The sequence below is a fragment of the Papio anubis genome, chromosome 16 (genome assembly GCF_008728515.1).
Source record: "Papio anubis isolate 15944 chromosome 16, Panubis1.0, whole genome shotgun sequence".
Lineage (NCBI taxonomy): Eukaryota > Metazoa > Chordata > Mammalia > Primates > Cercopithecidae > Papio > Papio anubis.
The window spans coordinates 45,287,898-45,306,265 of NC_044991.1; the positions used below are offsets into that span (position 1 = coordinate 45,287,898).

The following is an 18,368-nucleotide window of genomic DNA, read 5'->3' on the forward strand; positions in this document are numbered from 1 at the left end:
AGTTTTCTCCTGCCTTTTCTTCCAGACACATTGTCCCCTCCCCTTCCTTACCACACAGAAACTCCTTCAGTTTAAGGGCAGAGAGGGACATGTGTTACTTTGAAGAAAAATAGAGAATTTCATTTCTCCTAAATTTATCATTTAAGTTTAGGTGTTATTAACAATGATTCAGGTGTATTCTACTGAAATAAGATATTACACATTAGTAATTGAAATTCTGTATAACTTTTCTCTTATAAGTAAATTTCCATTACTGTTTTCCTTTCTACAGACTTTACTGGCCACTTGATTATAAATGAATCACATTTTCATGCATGTGATACAAAATGTGGTCTTGTGATTCAGTAAGTTGGTGATTATCCCACCAGCCTGGCACTGAGGTAATAGCTGAGAGAGAATTGATTAAATCAGAGACATTATGATTTTTCTTATAGCCATTTTGATGAAATTAGAAATGAACAAGTCAATGGAGTAATTGGAGTAATCCAAATTTAAGTACTGGCCTGTTCATATAGCTAGAATCGTTCCAACTATTCCTGTCTCTGGTTAAGTGCTGTATTTCAAAAGACTTAATGTTACACAAAAATTCTAAAATATTTAAACGTTTAGATCTTTAGATAAGTGGGCCTGTAGATCTATAAACTACACAGTAGCCAGTAGGCAAAGTAAATGCTTGATAAGATATATAGTTGCTGTTTCATCCTGACATGAAATTGAAAATATAACAAGAACCTTAATATCTAATGTTCAATAGATGCATCAAGTTAAGCTGATCATCTTTTTTTTCAAAAAAGTGCCAATTTCATTTCAACACTATGTCATCAAAATTGTAACGATCATGGGAGGAAGATGAGCCGTCAAATGGAGGGTGATTATTATAGCACAAGTTAAGTAGATCCCACATAATTACAGGAGAGGCCATTCTTTCTGAGTTAGGAATATGGAATATTTTGTCTTGAGTCATCCTATGATAAATCAACACCTAGCAGTGTTGCCCATTGTGGATTTCCTTTCATCAGATTGATTCCACCTATTGAAGATACACTGAAGAGACAAACCATTCAAGTAATTATTATAAATGCTACCCTATTTATCCCAAGGGATAGCAGTTGTTGGAGAAATGGCAGTATCTCTGTCAGATGTCTACTATCAAATCAAACAATAAAATGAATGTTGTGACCATGAACTCTTAATGACTTGACATACTTCAAAAAGTTATGTGAAAGCACAGGCTTAGGGAGTGACTGTTGTGAGGCACATGCATTTCATAAGCAAAACTCTCTTTCCTATTCCTGATGCCAAAGCGGTCATGGGGACTGAAGGACAGGCAAGGTGCTAGTAGTGACTGAGTGGGCAGGGTTGATGTTTTGGTTGGTTTAAACACAGGTTTAAAGAAGTGGATCCAAACACATTTCATGCTTTTCTCTTTTGGGCTTTTTCTTATTCTTCTGCTGCTCTTCTTCCTCCTGTTTTTGCTAGGTCCTTTACCTTTGCTTGCATCTGCCAGAATTCCGTCCTCTGTTCACTTTACTTCTCCCTCTGCACAGATCTGTTTCTTTTCTGTTCTGTAGAAACATGGTGATCAAATTTGAGCCTGCACCAGAATCTCCTGGAGGAATGGTTAAAACAGCTGATTCAGAAATGCTTTGTGGCAGTTCTAACAAGCCTCAGGTGACATTGCTTCTTGTGGTCCAGGGACCACTCTTTGAGAACCACTGCTGTATGATGACTTTGTAGTCACTGTCTCCCTCCTGTCAGGCACTCCCATCATCATGAAACAAGAAATGATGACTGGGGACAGGTGGGGGAACTTTCCCCAATGTCAGTGACTCTATAGTAAGCAGATAGGTGTAATGAGTAAAACTAGACATGCCTGCAGACGAGAATTATAAGGAAGAAGTTGTCCTTGATGAGCAAGTTGTTTACTCAGATTGCTGATGTTAAGTATTCAGAGATCCAGTTCAAGTCTTTTGATGAAAAGATGGCCCTAAACATATTTTGTGAGTATCTGCATCATGGCATAACTGGGACTTAACACATTTCTTTCCAATTCAACTGGAAAGTATGTATTGAAGGCCTATGATGTGTCAGGAACTGTGTGGATTATTATATCGTAGATGTACCTGTGCATGGTACATGCACCTGACTGTGACAGCTTAAGCATTTCCTGAGAATGACCCTGTATGGCAGACACACCTGAATGTGTGTTCACAGTTTGAGCGTGACCAAGCTGGAGATTCATTCCTTACCGATGAGGAACATCTGAGTCCCCAGCTTGTCCAGTGGGATGCTTGTCATACAAGGGATTGAGGCCCTTTGAATAAAGGTTGAGTAAAGGTTGAATAAAGGTTGCCAGGTGGAGGTTGTTATGGAAAGGATGTTAAGTGAAAATGCTGTATGAACTACATGCTTTTTACAAGTGGTGGCAGTTCTCCTGTCCAGCCTACCATCACTGGACCGTCCCTGCATGTAAGTTCCCCTGAATAAACCCCATATCTCGTTTGCTGGCTCAGGGTCTCTTCTTTTGCCTCTCAGCTTTGGTGCTACCCCTTATCTCGGCTTATTGCAGCCTCCGCCTCCTGGGCTCAAGCGATTCTCTTGCCTCAGTCTCCAGAGTAGCTGGGATTACAGGTTTGTGCCACCATGCCCAGCTAATTTTTGTATTTTTAGTAGAGACAGAATTTTACCCTGTTGACCAGGCTGGTCTCGAACTCCTGACCTCAAGTGATCTGCCCACCACAGCCTCCCAAGGTGCTGGAATTACAGGTGTGAGCCACCGAGCCCCACCTGATATGGAGATTTAATGGTTTCTATCTACAAGAAATCCACAAGCCATTAGTGTCTGATGGGAGGGAAAGAGTGACTACAGGGTCATTATGCAGCAGTGTTTCTCAAAGGCTGGTCCCTGGACCAGCAGCAGCACCTGGGGCTTGTTAGAATGCAGCAAGCATTTCAAGCAGAAGTTTCTAGGGGTAGAGGGTCCACAAGCTGTTTTGGAAAGGAAACAGCTGAGGGTACTTGTGCAGCGGGAACTATAAAGAGAACAGAGCGCAGGATTAGGGCAAATACTTACTGATAGGGAAAGAGGCCTGGCGGAAAAGAGAGGAAGAACAAATAGAAAAATAAGAGCAAAACCAGAAGAGAAGAGCGTCTCTACGACTAAGACAGTCTTTGAAGACTGTTTTCAAAGAGAGAGAATGATGCAGAGAGATCAAGTTTAATCTGGCGAAGAAGCAGGAGAGTGTGTCTACAGGAGTGACTTTAGAGGGAGCAGGATCCATGGAGCAAGGAGGCAGAGGACAGGTGGGCGACAGGCTGCAGGGGCTGGAAACTGCATGAGAAGGATAGAGGGGAAGCCAGCAGAATAGCTCACTCTTTTGAGATCTGCTGCAATGGATGGGATGAGGCTCAGTGGCTGCTGGAAAAAGAAGGGGCAAGGGAAGTCTTTTTAGGATGAGAGAAACCAACAAGTCCTAGTCTGTGAAAAGAGGCTAGTATCTTTAGAAGGTGGAAAGGGAAAAAATCAAGCACAGAGATGTAAAAGAGATCAGAGCTGTTTATTTGCTGAGGTAAGAGGGAGAGTGAGAAGAACTCTTTCAATAAATATTTTTGGAAACCTGTACTTGCCAGACACTGTTTTCAGTGTAATAAATAAAAGACAAAGTACTTATTCTCCTGGAGTTTACCCTCTAGTGAGGGCAGATAATAAGCAGATACATATACAATTTGTCAGGTATTCATAAATGCTATAAAGATGAAAGCGGCTGGGTGCGGTCCTCACGCCTGTAATCCCACTACTTTGGGCAGCCGAGGCGGGCGGACTACTTGAGGTCAGGAGCTCAAGACCAGCCTGGTCAACATGGTGAAACCTCGTCTCTACTAAAAATACAAAAATTAGCTGGGTGTGGCAGCAGGTGCCTGTAGTTCCAGCTACTCAGCAGGCTGAGGCACAGGAGTCACTGGAACTCGAGAGGTGGAGGTTGCAGTGAGCCGAGATGGCACCACTGCACTCCAGCCTGGGCGACAGAGTGAGACTTCATCTCAAAATAAATAAATAAAAAAAAAATAAAGCAAGGTGAGGAGAATTAGAGGGACAGGAGGATTTGCTATTTAGGATAGGGCCACTTCCCTAACAAGGCAGATTTTCAGCAGAAAGGAGATGGCAGGGAGGGAGTGGGCCATGCAGATAGGTCAGAAGAGCAGTTTTAGAGGGACCAGCGAGTGCAAAGACCCTTCTGCGTGAACTACTCGCTGCGTTTTAGGAAAAGCAAGGATGCCAGCTGCCTTCAGTGGGCTGAGCGAGGGGAGGGGTGGCAGGACATATGGAGGACCACATCCTGAGAAGCTGTAAAGAACACAGTCTGGATTCTGCTGAGTAAGCTGAAAAGACGACAGAAAGTTCTCAGTGGGGAAGTGACATGGTATGAGTTAGTTTTTCTTCTCTTTTTTCCAAAAGATAATTTTGGCTTCTGCATGGAGAACAGGCCATAAAAAGGCAAGGGCAGAAGTGGGGAGAATATTCAGGAGGCTACTCCAGGAATCCAAGTGAGAGGTGATGGAGAGAGTGGTAGCTGTGTGAGAAGTGACCTGATTCTGGATATATGTTAAGTAGAGTGTGCAGGAGTTGCTGATAGAGTAGGAAGATGTGAGTTCGGGGAAAAAGGGAGAATGGCAGGGTGGGTAAAGCTATTGGAAAATTTGCAGAAGTAAGGGAAGAAAGGAGATGTGTTGAAAGTAGTATGTTTTTATTGAGTGTTTAGTGTGTATCAAGCATCATGCTAAGTTCCTTATCTGTATCACTTCACTTAAGTCTTCTGACAACCTTAATTTGCAATGAAGGAACTAAGGCCAAGAGAGGGAAAGTGACTTGCCATTCACGGAGCAGATGTCAGGCCAGGCACTGCTGCAGGGCACACTCTGTGAATTAGCCCACATCATACAACCTCTGTCTTCCCTGAGAAATGGAAGTTTACCCAGAGTTGGGGAAAGAAGGTGTATTAAGGTAAGATCAAGATTGGGAGTTCAAAAAATGTTGAGTGATTACTCGAAAAATGTACATCAAAGATTTAAACATGATAATAAGATGATTTTTTGACAATGCTTTCTTTAGGGGAGTCAGTGTGGTTTGGGGCTCACCTTCTTGTGGCTATATATGCTATGTCTAGATAAGAAAACGACTGAGCTGCGATCTTTCTAGACCTTTCCAAAAGTAACCTCAATCACTGAGTGATCCCTTCTGCTGCCACAACTGGTGTGGAACCAATTCCCAGCTCCCAGTCCTATGAGATAAACATCCTCATGATCTTATTTAGCATAAACATTGACCTGAAATGGAGCAGGCTGGCAAGATGGAAGTTGAGTCATGACATATTTATTAAGCTGAACACTGAGTTTGACACTCAGAGGAACACCAAAATAATTCAAGACACATTTCTTGCCCTTAAGGGGCTTACAACATTGGCTTGGCTGGAAGACCACCCAACATCCATTAGGATGGAGAAATCAAATCTCCACTTTTGGACTCACTGCACTGCTCAGAGTGACAGGCCAGGAGATTAAAAGAGTCTTGGTGCATATGGAATGCATGCGCGGCCTGCAGCCCCTCAGCCTGTGTGCATTAACTCCACAAGCAGCCTGGCTGCAGAGTGAAGGTGGCTGTTTGTGCATAAACATTGTCATTTCACTGGGACTGCTATTTCATCTTTGAACCTTGGCATCAAAGGAACACTGACCTTATTCCTGTAGCTTGCCTTTCTTTGAAGCGTATGGCTTTGCATTGCAGATTAAAGTGAAGACATTCATCAAGGAACAGATCTGGCCAACTGCTCTCCAAACTCAACCCGAAACAAAGCCTTGAAAGACTCCAATCACAGTTGCAGTGGAGTGGGCTGAAGATGAAGGCTCAGAGCCCGGCTCCTCTTTCTCAGATCCTGTAACGCAGCTCTTGCATGAAACAGTGCATCCTTTGAGCTCTGGGCAACTTTACCCTGAGAGTGAGTCTATCTCTGCAGAAAGGGGTGAGGTAGTGCAATGTCCCTAACCTGTCCTGCTCATTTGATTTAAAGAAGCCACTGTTGCAAATAAGGCCAGTGTGATCATCCACTGTGTGCCTTTGAATGCTTCAAAAGATGTGTCAGGCACAACCAGCTGAAACTTGGCTGATAATTCTGTCAATTTTCTTTTTCTTCTACTTTCCTTTGTTTGTTTCTTTGAAAATAAACTGTCCTATATTTCTCCCTCATTCTCCTATCTTGCCTCTAAAAAAACCAGACCGTACACATGACATTCTCTGTTTTTTTTTTTTTTCTTAAGATGACAAGAGGAGTAAAGTGATAAACTTTAAATGCGAGGTTAAAAAAATAACCAAAGAATTACTTAGGTATAAGGCTAAGAGAGAGAAGCAAGGGAAATATCTCCTACCTCAGGGGAAGAAAAATTGATGGCAGATGATTACTCATGTCTTTAATGTAATCTTTCTTCCACTGTGATCAGATCAACAGAGCAAGTTCTGTCTGTGATGAAGTGGTAAGCCAATCCAGTGGACGGAAGGAAATGATTGTAAAGTTGCGTACATGTAAAGCAACTGATTCAGATGACATATACAACAAAGGACCCCGGAAATGAGTGAAAATTTTTGTTGAGACACAAGCTAATTTCTAGAATAACTTTTTCCTAGTCACTTGTGTTTAAAACAAGACCAAAGAATAATTCTAGTCATTCTGAGACAATTCACTTAACTTGCATTTTTGCTTAAAACTCAAATAATTGATTTTCCATTAAGAAACACTTGAAGTTTAAGAAGAGAATTAATATGGCTTTATGGGAAGCCAGTAGTTCCAGGCCAGTTTTTTCATACAGTGGAAAGCTTGTGGAGGAAAAGATGCCGCTCTATATGGCTTCAATGTTAAAAGGTTAAAAGATACCTGTTTAGGACAGGCATAGTGGCTCACACCTGTAATCCCAGCACTTTGAGAGGCCGATGTGGGCAGATCACTTGAGGCCAGGAGTGCCCGACCAGCATGGCCAACATGGTGAAAACCCATCTCAACTAAAAATACAAAAATTGGCCAGGTGTGGTGGCTCATGCCTGTAATCCCAGCATTTTGGGAGGCCAAGGTGGGTGGATCACCTGAGATGGGGAGTTTGAGACCAACCTGGCGAAACTCCGTGTCTACTAAAAATACAAAAAATAGCCAGGTGTGGTGGCGGGCACCTGTAATCCCAGCTACTCAGGAGGCTGAGGCAGGAGAATTGCTTGAACCCAGGAGGCAGAGGTTGCAGTGAGCTGAGATCACACCATTGTACTCTAGCCTGGGTGACAAGAGTGAAACTCTGTCTGAAAAAAAAAAAAAAAAAATTAGCTGGGCATGGTGGTGCGCGCCTGTAGTCCCAACTACTCAGGAGGCTAAGGCAGGAGAATTGCTTGAGTCTGGGAGGTGGAGGTTGCAGTGAGCCCAGATCACGTCACTGCCCTTCAGCCTGGGCGACAGAGCAAGACTCAGTCTCAAATTTTTAAAACTCCCCCCAAAAAAGAACCTCCCCCCACCAAAAAAAAGGTACCTGTTTATCCAATCTGTATCCCTTAATTTACCCCGGCCTCGTTTTGGGGTGTGGCCATATGACTAGTTTTGGCCAATAGATTGTAAACAAGGTGATAAGAATCACCTCCAGGCTGACCCTCCCTTTCTTTTTACCTTGGTAACCATGGGGGCCATGTGTTGAGATGACGAACCCTTAAGGTGAAAGCAGCCTGAGTCACTGTCTTCGAGGACAAGCACTGTGTAGAGAGCTGACTGATTGGTATTAGATGTGATGCAAACAAGAAATACCTTGGTTCTGTGAAGCCACTGAGATCTACAGGGTTTATTTATTATGGTGTCAAAACCTCCCTTATCCTGACTAATCCAGGATCTTATCTTAGAGGATATCTAGTCCTACTTCACTTCTGTCATAACGATGCTTCCTACAGCATCTCTGAGAAATGGTTCAAATACTTGTTGATCACCTCAGAAACAACAGCACATAACAGTAGCAAGCAATTATATAATGCTTACTAATAATTGTCTCCAGACACAATGCTAAATATTTTATACAGATTAGTGTATCTACTTCTCACAAAAGCCTTGGCTCCTAAATATCATTTTTTCTCACTTTATAACTGGATGAATTGAAGTACAGAGAAGTTGAGTCACTTGCTCGGGGTTGAATAGATAAGTCACTCGTCTAAGGTCACACACGAGTGAATAGTATCACAGGAGTCAGATCCAGGCAGCTACCTTCAGTCTCATACCATAAGGGCTTCCTAGACTGGACTGTCGTTTTCTTTTCACAAAGACCAATCAATAAGATGCAGAGTCATAACACTGAAAAGGCAAGCCTGGAAGGAATCCTAGAGATCAGCCAATCACTGCATTTCATATGGAGGAAAAAATATCCTCCTGCAGGCCTTTACCCTGCTTTAGTGAAAAAAAGTCCTGTCTTTCAAACAAGTGTCTTGGGAGCACTAGGGCTCAGTAGAAGGGCCCCAAGGGGTATCAGTAAGGGGGTATGTGAAGACACTACTTTAACTAGATCAGCCTTGTTCTTATCTGTTTTATACAGTAGGCTTCTGATAAAATTTGTATGTGAATATTCTGCTGCTTTAATAATACCGAAAACTGATGGAGTACGCCATACTTCTATTGAAGTAGCAGGCTTGGAGGGTTGCATTAAACAATGTCTGACTTCAGGACAGCTGGGAAGTGAGGTGAGGCACATGGATTGTACAGTCCAGTGGCCAGGATAAATTGGCTACTTCCATAAATGTGCTCACCAGCTTGCCTGGCAGCAAGAACTGCCTTCTTCAGCACCGTATCCCCTCTGGTGTGTGACATGAGATAGAATCTCTATAAACCATCTCTGCAAAATGGAGGGAGAGTTCCAAGAGGCTTTTATGAAACAACTTTTCAAAAAGCATTAATTTGGGTTGAGCAAGGTAGCACAGTTTAGCTCTGTTCCCATTGGCAAAGAAATGGCTGGAAGGTTATTGTGTGTGTTTTGTCTATATATCATCAAATGGCCAGTGGTGGCCTTCCATTGCCCAACCTCTGGCTATAAAAAATAAAAGGATGAAAAATTGGATATTAAATTGGCTACTTTGGTCTTAGGGAAACACAAGTGACAGCCCCAAGCAAGCACAGGCAGGCATGTGCATGCAAGCGCGAGCGCACACACACGCAAACACACACACACTATATTTGCTTCATTTCAACATAATTGATCACACAAAATTATCTCAATTTGCTGTTCACAATGAGGTAAATTAGAAAGTTTTCTTTGCTTTAACGAAGGGTTTTTGTGTGGTGTGCTAACAGCAGTTTTTGTGCATTTATCACATGGCTTGATTTACAAATAGGGTTCTATAAGATAAAGGTGTGTATTTGAGAAGCGGAAAAATTAATGAGGCAGAAGGGAGACAGAGCGATGCAAGAGCTGTGCTCTATGCGGATCCTCTTACCTTGTGTGGTCCCATCCATTCCCATGAGATGTTTTAGTGATCTGATGATTTGCTCTGCTATCGGTGGGCTCATGGATGAAGCATAGACGGCACTATGCGAGTGAACCCGTAAATAATCCACAAGGTCCTTAAATAAAGAGGGAAAACACAAAAAGAAGGCAAGTAAATCTCAACACTGGTGGTGGAAATTACATCTAGTCCCATCCCCATCTTCATAGCAAAAGACATTTGATCTCACAGCTCAAAAGAGGAATGGGGTCCAACTCTCAATGGTTTTCCTCAAACTCTTTTTTTCTATTTCCTTCATAGTTTCTCCCTCAAAAACCTAGAATCTACAGCAAAGCAGGATGCTGCAAATTTGGAGTTGAACTTTAAGGCAAAACCAGATGTGTGAAGAAAAAATGATCTCTGAAGCATTTGTTGAGTACCTACTATGTGTGAGCACTGACTTTGTGTTCAGTGCCCAAAGAACACAGGATGTGGTCCTTGCCCTTGAGAATATTACATGTGATTGTGCCCATGAACAAGCATGGTAGAATAAGTCACAGTCCATGCAAACTAGGACATGCAACAGGGCTGCAAGATGCAGAGGAAAGAGAGAGGGTCCTTCTAGCTGAAGTAGATAGAGAAGGTTCCAATGAGGAGATATGATTAAGCCTTGAAGAATGAAGATAATTAAGGAGGAAAAGAAAACGTGGAGGGAGGGTGGCAGAAGAGAGAAACTGAACATAGGAACACAAGCAAGAAAGTAGAAGGCATGTATAGTAGAGTGTTTACAAAAAATAGCTGTAATTCTCTCACTGCCTGTAACCATGCATCTTTGCAATTCAACTTTGCAGCTCCCTCCATCAAAAGGCGGATTAATCTGGGCTGGCCTTGTGACTTTCTTTGTCCAGTAGTATATGGCAGAGATGATGGTGTGGTGGTTCTGAGTCTATGCCTCAAAATGCCTTGAGTGCTTTTGTCCTCTCAGAACTCTCTCCAGCTGCTATGTGAATAAGCCTGAGCTAGCTTGCTGGAGGATGACAACCATGTGGAATAGAGAAGGACCACTCCAGCTGAAGCTACCGCAGGCCAGGCAGTGCCCTGCTGACTCAGCAACGGACTGTTGTACAGAAGCAAGTCCAGATGAGAACAAAAGAACTCCTCAGCTGAGCCCAGCCCACATTGTTGATGGACAGAATTGGAAGCTAAATAAATGGTGGTGATTTTAGACACCAAATTTGGGGGTGGTTTGTTACACAGCAAAAACTAATGGAGACAGCGTGTTTGGAGGACAGCAAAGGACAGTTTGAGTACAGGTTTGTGGGAAATGAAACCAGAATATAGGTTAGGACCAGATAAACTCTGGTTATGCCTTGGGCAGCAGATAACTATTGGAATTTTGTGTATTTTGTGTAACACTCTTTGGAATGCTGAGCTGTTACAGAATTCTGGTCTTCAGTGGGAGGAGCCATTTTTCACCTGTATGCCTGATTCCTGAGGCCAAATGTAAGGTCCCAAGTAAGCTTGCTGAAAGCCCTAAGAAGCTCCAGTAACCTAATGCCGCAGTGGTGAGGGCCTCAGAGCTGGCACCTGCAGGTGCTCAGTTGGATTGCAGAGACCCTCCATCAGCCTACCTACAGTGTCTCATGGCCTGGGACCCTCAGAGTGTCCTTCAGAAAAGCTAATGGGCTGATGGCAGCCCTCTGCATTAGCAGTGGGGTCTTTAAAGGATCAGGTGCCTTCTCTTTAGAATAATGGCACAGCTTAGAATCCCACTTAGGCAAGTGTCTTCGCTATGTCTTCCTTCCTCATGAAGGTGATTTGGAAAGAGCTCTTGGGAATCGAGATCCTCTGCTTTGGGGTAGGTTCATGTCCTCCTCACCCTCCTTCATTAGTCACATTCATTCCCACCTCCGAGCCTGGGCCTGTTCCCTGCCCATCACTATTCCATCTCTCTTGGGTATGTGTGGGCATTGTTGCTTATAAGCATTTTCAACAGTCACAGTTTCTCTTCCTCAGAACAGTGTGTGGCCTGCCTTATAGTGGTTGGTGAAGGTTAAATTAATGATGTGATGACTCTACCTGGTCCATGAGGGGAACCAGGGAATCTGTTCTGTTCTTCCTGCCTTCTTCAATATGTCTTTCATTCTGAATCTCCTCGTCCACCCATCCTTCTTCTATGACTTCCCTTTTCCATCTTCTCCTTCACTTCAAACTATTCTTTTTGTTTTTTGTTTCTTCCTTTCCTTCTAGCTTCCTTCCTTCCCCTTCCCATCTACTCTGATTCTCTGTCTCTCTCCCTCTCTCTTTTCATTTCAAATTTTTTATTTAAATCCTTTTCTTCTCTGTATTTCAAAGTATTTCTTCCCTCCCTCTCTCCCTCCCTCCCTCCCTCCCTCCCTCCCTTCCTTCCTTCCTCCCTCCCTCCCTCCCTCCCTTCTTTCCTCTTTTCTTCTCCCCTTCCCTCCTTCCACCTTTCCTTCCAGCAAGAATATACCAGTAACTTTCTATGTCCTAGACATGTGTGGGGGTCCAGGAGGGGAGGGAGGATAGAAAAGGACCATAGGGCTAGTCCCTGGCATCCGTTATCCATTTATATAAATGAAATTAAGTTTTTTGCTGATTCTTTTATTTGGTGAGCCTCATGAAAAAAGCTGGGTGGGTTTTCCCCATATCTGAAGAGTATGTGCATGATGCTGGCCTGACTGAATTCATCAGCCACAGGGTATCCAGAAAGTTCACTTTGGAGTATCTGAGGTGCCTCAAAGAGATGACAGCAGTCATGTGCCAGAGTAGCTACAGTCAGGGCTGTCCTTCACAGTGCCATGTTCCGTGCTCCTGGGGGGCAGCAGCAGGGATTGCCTTTCTCTGTTGGAGCGAATATCTCCCTACAGGATGCAGGGGAAGTCAACGAGGAGATGGTGGGTGGGTCCTGGGAATTGGATGATGGAGGCTCATGTGGACCTCTGTCAGGAACAAGGTGTTTCAAGGGTGTGATCTGGCCATGAGGGATGGGGAGATTTGAATAGATGCAGAGGAGCAAAAAGGCATGGGTCTGTCCTAAAATTAAGAATAAGGATGGCATCTTATGGGCACAGAATGGAGATGTCAATTGGGAAGAGAGGGAGAAGCCAGTGCTTCTGAGACAAGGGGTTAAGGAGCTGTCCCCTTGGAGGGAGTATAACCCAGGAGTTACAGCGCAGCCTCTGGTGCCCAATAGCTTGGATTCAAATCCTGGCTTTGCCACTTACTGCTGTGTGACTATGGGCCAGTTACTAAATCTCTCTGTGCCTTAGTTGGCTTCTCTGAAAAATGAGATCATAGTAATACCTGTCTTGGAGTTTATGAGGATGAAATGGGTGAATACATATATGAGATGCTTAGAAAAGCATCTGGTACACAGTGAAACAGTGAATGCCTGATGCAGTTGGTAACTTTTTTTTTTTTTTTTGACAGAGTCTTGCTCGGTCGGCCAGGCTGGAGTGCAGTGGCATGACCTTGGCTCACTACAGCTTCTGTCTCCTGCGCTCAAGCAATTCTCCTGCTTCAGCCTCCAGAGTATCTGGGACTACAGGCGTGTGCCACTACGCCCGGCTAATTTTTGTATTTTTTGTAGAGACGGGGTTTCACCATGTTGGCCAGGCTGGTTTCGAACTCCTGACCTCTGGTAATCCGCCCACCTTGGCCTCCCAAAGTGTTGTGATTATAGGCATGAGCCACTGCGCCTGGCCAATTATTGTTAATGAATAGCCAATTGAAAGATTCTTAGAACTGCGAGCATGGCGTGGGAGGAGGGGACCAAAATATAAATGCTTCTTGGAGTGTCCTTGTTTCAACTCTCTTGTTTTGCACACGGTTACATTCTAAGGTTGTGTGACTATACATTGATAGACCTATACATCGAACCAAGGATTTTCAGCCTAGCTCTTCCTGCATCCTTATGGGGAGGGGTGGCAGCAGGAGTGAAAAGAAAGGAAAAGAGAAACATTTTCAATAAGGGAGTACCTAGGCTTGATGACAGGTTGAATGACCCTGAAGAGCTGATAAGGCTAGAAGCTAACAGCATAGCTGATATTCCCCAGTGGCCTGAGGTTCCATTTTAGGAACTATGTATGCATTAATACATTTAAACTTCACAATAACTCTTTCAGGTAGATACTGTTTTAATTGGCATTTTGTAGACAGAACAACTGAATCACAGAGAATTCCCAAATTATTCCCAAAAGGTGGTAGAACAAGGATTTGGACCCAAAGAAGCTAACTGTAGAGCCCCACCCTTAGACCACACTTGACTTCTCCAGACTTCTCCCCAGAAGAGTAAGCTTGGCGTGGTGTGAGGGGGTCCAGGAGAGCACAGACCCCAATTCCACTCTCCTTACCCTGCGGTGCTTTCCCTAACCCAGAGCCTGTTCCTCTTTTTGGAGAGGGTGGGGAGACGTCCTGATCTACTCATCCATATGGTACTAAACCGCAGATTGAGTCACATTGGCCTCAAAATGTTTCATGTCTATCTCTCTTGTTTCTCCAAAAGGGACTGAAACTTCCTTGAGACCAGGGATGGAGCTTTACACTTCTTTTAAAATCCATAGTGGTGGATACCTAGTAGTGGCCTGCTAAATACTGACGGTCTAATGGAAAACAGAGGAGTTTTAGAGATGGAGGAAAGATGGCCAGGGGCCTCAAAGCATATAGGGTATTACTGACTTAGCTTGGGGGTCATCACTGACAAAGATCAGACAAGGAAACAAAACAAACCTTCCTTTGATCTTGAAAAGGGCTCTTCCCAATGTCCCCAACCCTAATTCACAGATTGAGACATTTTTTAAAGTCAAGGTCATGAGCCTTCTTAGTTTGAATGAATACCTCATTGGTGCAGCACTGGTTCCTTTTAATGTTAAGACTATCTTGCCCCAAATTTTATTTTTTTTGGACTGAGTTCGCTTTCTCTCAGGGTCTGAGTTTCTGGATGGAAGTTTATTTGCTTGTGTGGTTCAAAAAATGGAGCTCTTTGAGTAACTTCTGGAGAGTGTCAGGGAGAGCCTTGATTCCTGGCTACGAATTCCCCCTCTTGTTTCCCCAATGGGTGCTATGAGCCATGAGTTAAGAGGTGGCTTTGGTCTTTTGCAAGGTGAGTCTGGGATGTGTCTTCTTCAAGGTGGGCTAGAGGTCTCCTCATACTGAGGTTTCCACATCCATTTGGAAGTTCAAAACCCTGATTGTTTTCTCTACCCATGGGCCTGAAGTTCAAGGGCAAGGGTGGCTTTTTTTGGGAGGAAATCAGACAGGAGACTCTTAGAATAAACATCTCAGAGCTCACGCCATGACCCCTGCTTACTTCAAAGGGATGTTAAATACAGCCAGGGCCTAGCGTGCAGGGCAGGGTTTGCTTTTTAGAGCAACCCGGCTTTGGCTGGCATGCGGGCTTCTGGGACTAATGCTCACCCCAAATTTGTCCGCCCTGTCCCAGTTCCTTTCTCCAGAATTCCAGCCCTGCAACCTATCAGTTACAAGGGCTACCATCGCTTCATTCATTTGCAAGTCTCTGGTCAGCCTGTGGAGGCTGTGGGAGCCAGTGCTCAGTGCCAAGCATATAAGTGGACGCAAGATCCTTGTCTGGGGAAAAGTTTGGGGTCTTTGGCATTGACCACATTTCCCAGCAACAGGATCAATACAGATGTAAAAGAATAAAAATGAGAAACCTAGTCTCATCAGCTTAGGCTTCCCTTCAAAGAAGCCATTCATGGCATGGAGCTCTGACAGGTGGAGAGAAGTAGTGATCTGGAATTTTATCAGGAAAGTCTTGAAAGGACAGACTCCTCCAAGTTAGGCTGTTCACTGTGCATCTATAGTGGCTCCAAACTCAAAGTGAGCAGAACAGCAAAACTCTGCTGGCTCTGGACGGACTGTTAGCAGTTTCCTTGAGTGGAAAGAGGGGATCACAGCCTGGCAGCAACCTCCAATTAGCAGAGGGGAATTTGTAGGACACTTTGTGAGGAAAAGGCTCTGAGGTCAAAAGAAAACCTCTGTTTTCTCTGGTAGTATCATCATGCTAAACCATTTTTTCCTCCTTGTTTTCAAGTATATTTCATTACATGACTCATCTAGTTGCTAATATATAAAGCTCTGACCTTGACCCATTCCATAAAGATTTCCAGAACCTCCCAGACACTGTTATTGGAAATGCAGCCCCTCTATACCAATATTAACATCATTTAAAAAGAGAGTTAAGAGCCAGATTTTTAAATCTTTTTTTCTAGATTTTTGGAGCTAACTGATTATTTTCAAATTTCAGGGTTTACTGAGAACCCTATGGGCACAGTGAAATTGAAATTATATACAGTTTCAGAAAAACAGCAAGTCTGAACGTGTGTACTTTAACTTTTTTATGTTCAATTTTGTTGCTTTTGTATACATTGGTTTAGAATCCTAGCTATTTTGCAATAATCCCCTAAACTGAGATATATGGCAAAGTATCTGGGAGATTATTCGTCTCTCTATCAACTGTCTATCTATCTATCTTACAGTACAGTTATCAGAGTTTGAAAACTGTACTCTAATTATTTAAACATACTAGTAGAAGTAGTTTTTCTTTAGTATTTGCCCAATCCTGTGTTGTTTCAGTTAAAAAGCATAATTTAAACAGACTCAAAGTAAAAATTCTTCACAAAATTGTCTAAAGTTCATAGGAATACAATATATAATTTGACTTGAAATTATACATAATAAAAATTAACATAATTAAAAAGAATTAAAGGTACAAAGGAACAGATACCTAAGTTCCATTAAATCATGACCTCATTAGGCTGAAAGGAAGCCTGTTTACCCAGGTTTGTCACAGTCTCATCAAAACCATAGGTGTGTATCTGACTGATTTTTAAGTCATCAGAGATACATGCATTTTCTTAAGTGCGCTCCTGCTCACCGCCCAGGTCTTGGAAACAATCCTATGTTTTCAAGGTTTTGCATCTTGCTATTTTAGGGCGGTAGATCTCAGGGGAGGCTAACGGGTCTCTGCCAAACACCTCTAATTCTTGCTGCCATCTAGTGGTAAATTTAGACACTGCAGTGCAACATGAGGGGAAGAGAAGACAGAGAAAGGTGGGGAGGAAAAAGGAGGGAGAGGAGAGGGAATGAACGATGCGACCCTCTGGATGTAAATATGCATAAAACGAGCATTTTAAAAGGTAAGAAAAGGAACAGATTACATACTTTTTCTGCATCCGGATTAATGTAAATAATGGTAATTTTCACAGTTGCTCGGTATCTATGCCAAATGAGTAGAAATTGTGTACACAGGAACATCTACACCTTAAAGATACTCTTGCTAATGTCAGAATGGAGAGCATGAGAGAGAATCATGGTGAACTGGTCTTTACTTCTGCTAGTCACGAGCCTTTGTTTAAAGTGGGTATCAAATGAAGGCACTCTAGGAGGAAAAATGTGACATCCACCAAATTTGACAACATTTCAAGGATTGGCTTGCTTCAGTTTATTCAGGTGCCTTTGGTTCAGGAAACAGAGTTACGCTTGGTTAAAAATTTTGAAGTTCAGAACTGCTGCTAAAGTAATCACAAAACCACAAGCTCACAAGGCAATGTAGCCGGGATCAGGGAGCTCCTAAATTTGAGACCCTCTGATCCTACTGCTTCGGCAGTCTAGGAAGGGAACATTTAACCTTTCACCAGATTTAGCTGAAGTTTGTAAGATCCTGGGCATTCCCAATGGTTTTAGCATTACCCGGCTAATTCCCACAGGCAAGTGGAGAGGGGATGAAAAACAATGCTTTGAACCCGAAAGAAAGCAGTGCTTATTGAAGGGTAAAAACCACTTACAACTCTGAACATTTTAAGCATCTGTGCATTTCATGGCAGAGCCAGTGGCCAGAATTAAATCTGTTGTTTTAAATCATGAGCTTTCAATGAGAGGACTGTTTTCTGCTGCACTTCGTGGTTTGTCTAACTGGTTTACCAGAAATTCCTGTTCATCACAATAGGTAAGGAAGTGGGGATTTTTGTTGATACCACTTGCATGCACTGGTTTTGGGCCTGGTGTGCCATCCTAAGCTGAGCCAACATCACTGTCACGCTCTTTGGGACAGGTGTAGGTTTGTCTGAGATAGGTGTCAGAATTTGGACAAGGCTGTCCTCTCATTGGTCGGATAACTGGCTCCTTTATCTCTCAAACCCAGGTTTGAATATTGGACTTTCTTTGTCCCTTTCCTTTCCCTCCTTTTAAATTTCTCTCAAGTATTTATTGTTTTATTTTCACAAACCTCTTGGTGATAATGACCAAGTGGACTCAAGATCCTTGACAGGGCCAACATTCACTTAACAGTCTAATCCCAGCAGATAAGAATTTTTAAGGCATATTGATAAGATACTGGAGAAAGGCAGGATTTGACCTATGGTTTATGCAACATTATGGAAAGAATTTTTTTTGCAGAGAAAATTTCTTAAAAGTACATTCCTGCCACCGTTTTGATTACAACTCTTAAAATCCACAACTCGTAACACAGGGTCAGCCTCCCTAATAACTAACATTTGCCTACTGTTGCTATTACCTTCCTTGTGTTTTTTAATGCCACAAACCCCAAACTGCTTATAGTTTTCAGAACATCCCTTATCACTTCTGTGGCTTGGTATACATTATTCTCTCTCTGTGTTAAATACAGCCCCCCATTATCTGTCTATAAGGTGGACATTCAATCTAAACCATATCTTAAATACTACTTAACAAAGTTAATTATTCCTCCCCCTGGTACTCTGCACCTTGTGTACATGGCCAGTGTTGCCATTTCATTATAATGTGATCACTCATCACATCCTCCTCTTCACTATTCGAGGGAGAGCTCCTCGACATTCTGGGCCTTATCTGGCTGTGAACCCAT

At 43.0% G+C, this 18,368-nt stretch overlaps 1 protein-coding gene across 4 annotated transcripts in view; it reads right to left on the reverse strand.

Moving 5' to 3' along the window:
- Positions 1 to 18,368, reverse strand: part of SPTLC3 (serine palmitoyltransferase long chain base subunit 3) — a 180,692-nt gene that overhangs the window by 36,576 nt on the left and 125,748 nt on the right. For all 4 annotated transcript variants that reach the window (XM_021921238.2, XM_021921235.2, XM_021921236.2 and 1 more), the window contains one exon: positions 9,497 to 9,623. In XM_021921238.2, the coding sequence (XP_021776930.1) occupies positions 9,497 to 9,623 (127 nt within the window). The remainder of the gene's footprint in view (positions 1 to 9,496; positions 9,624 to 18,368) is intronic.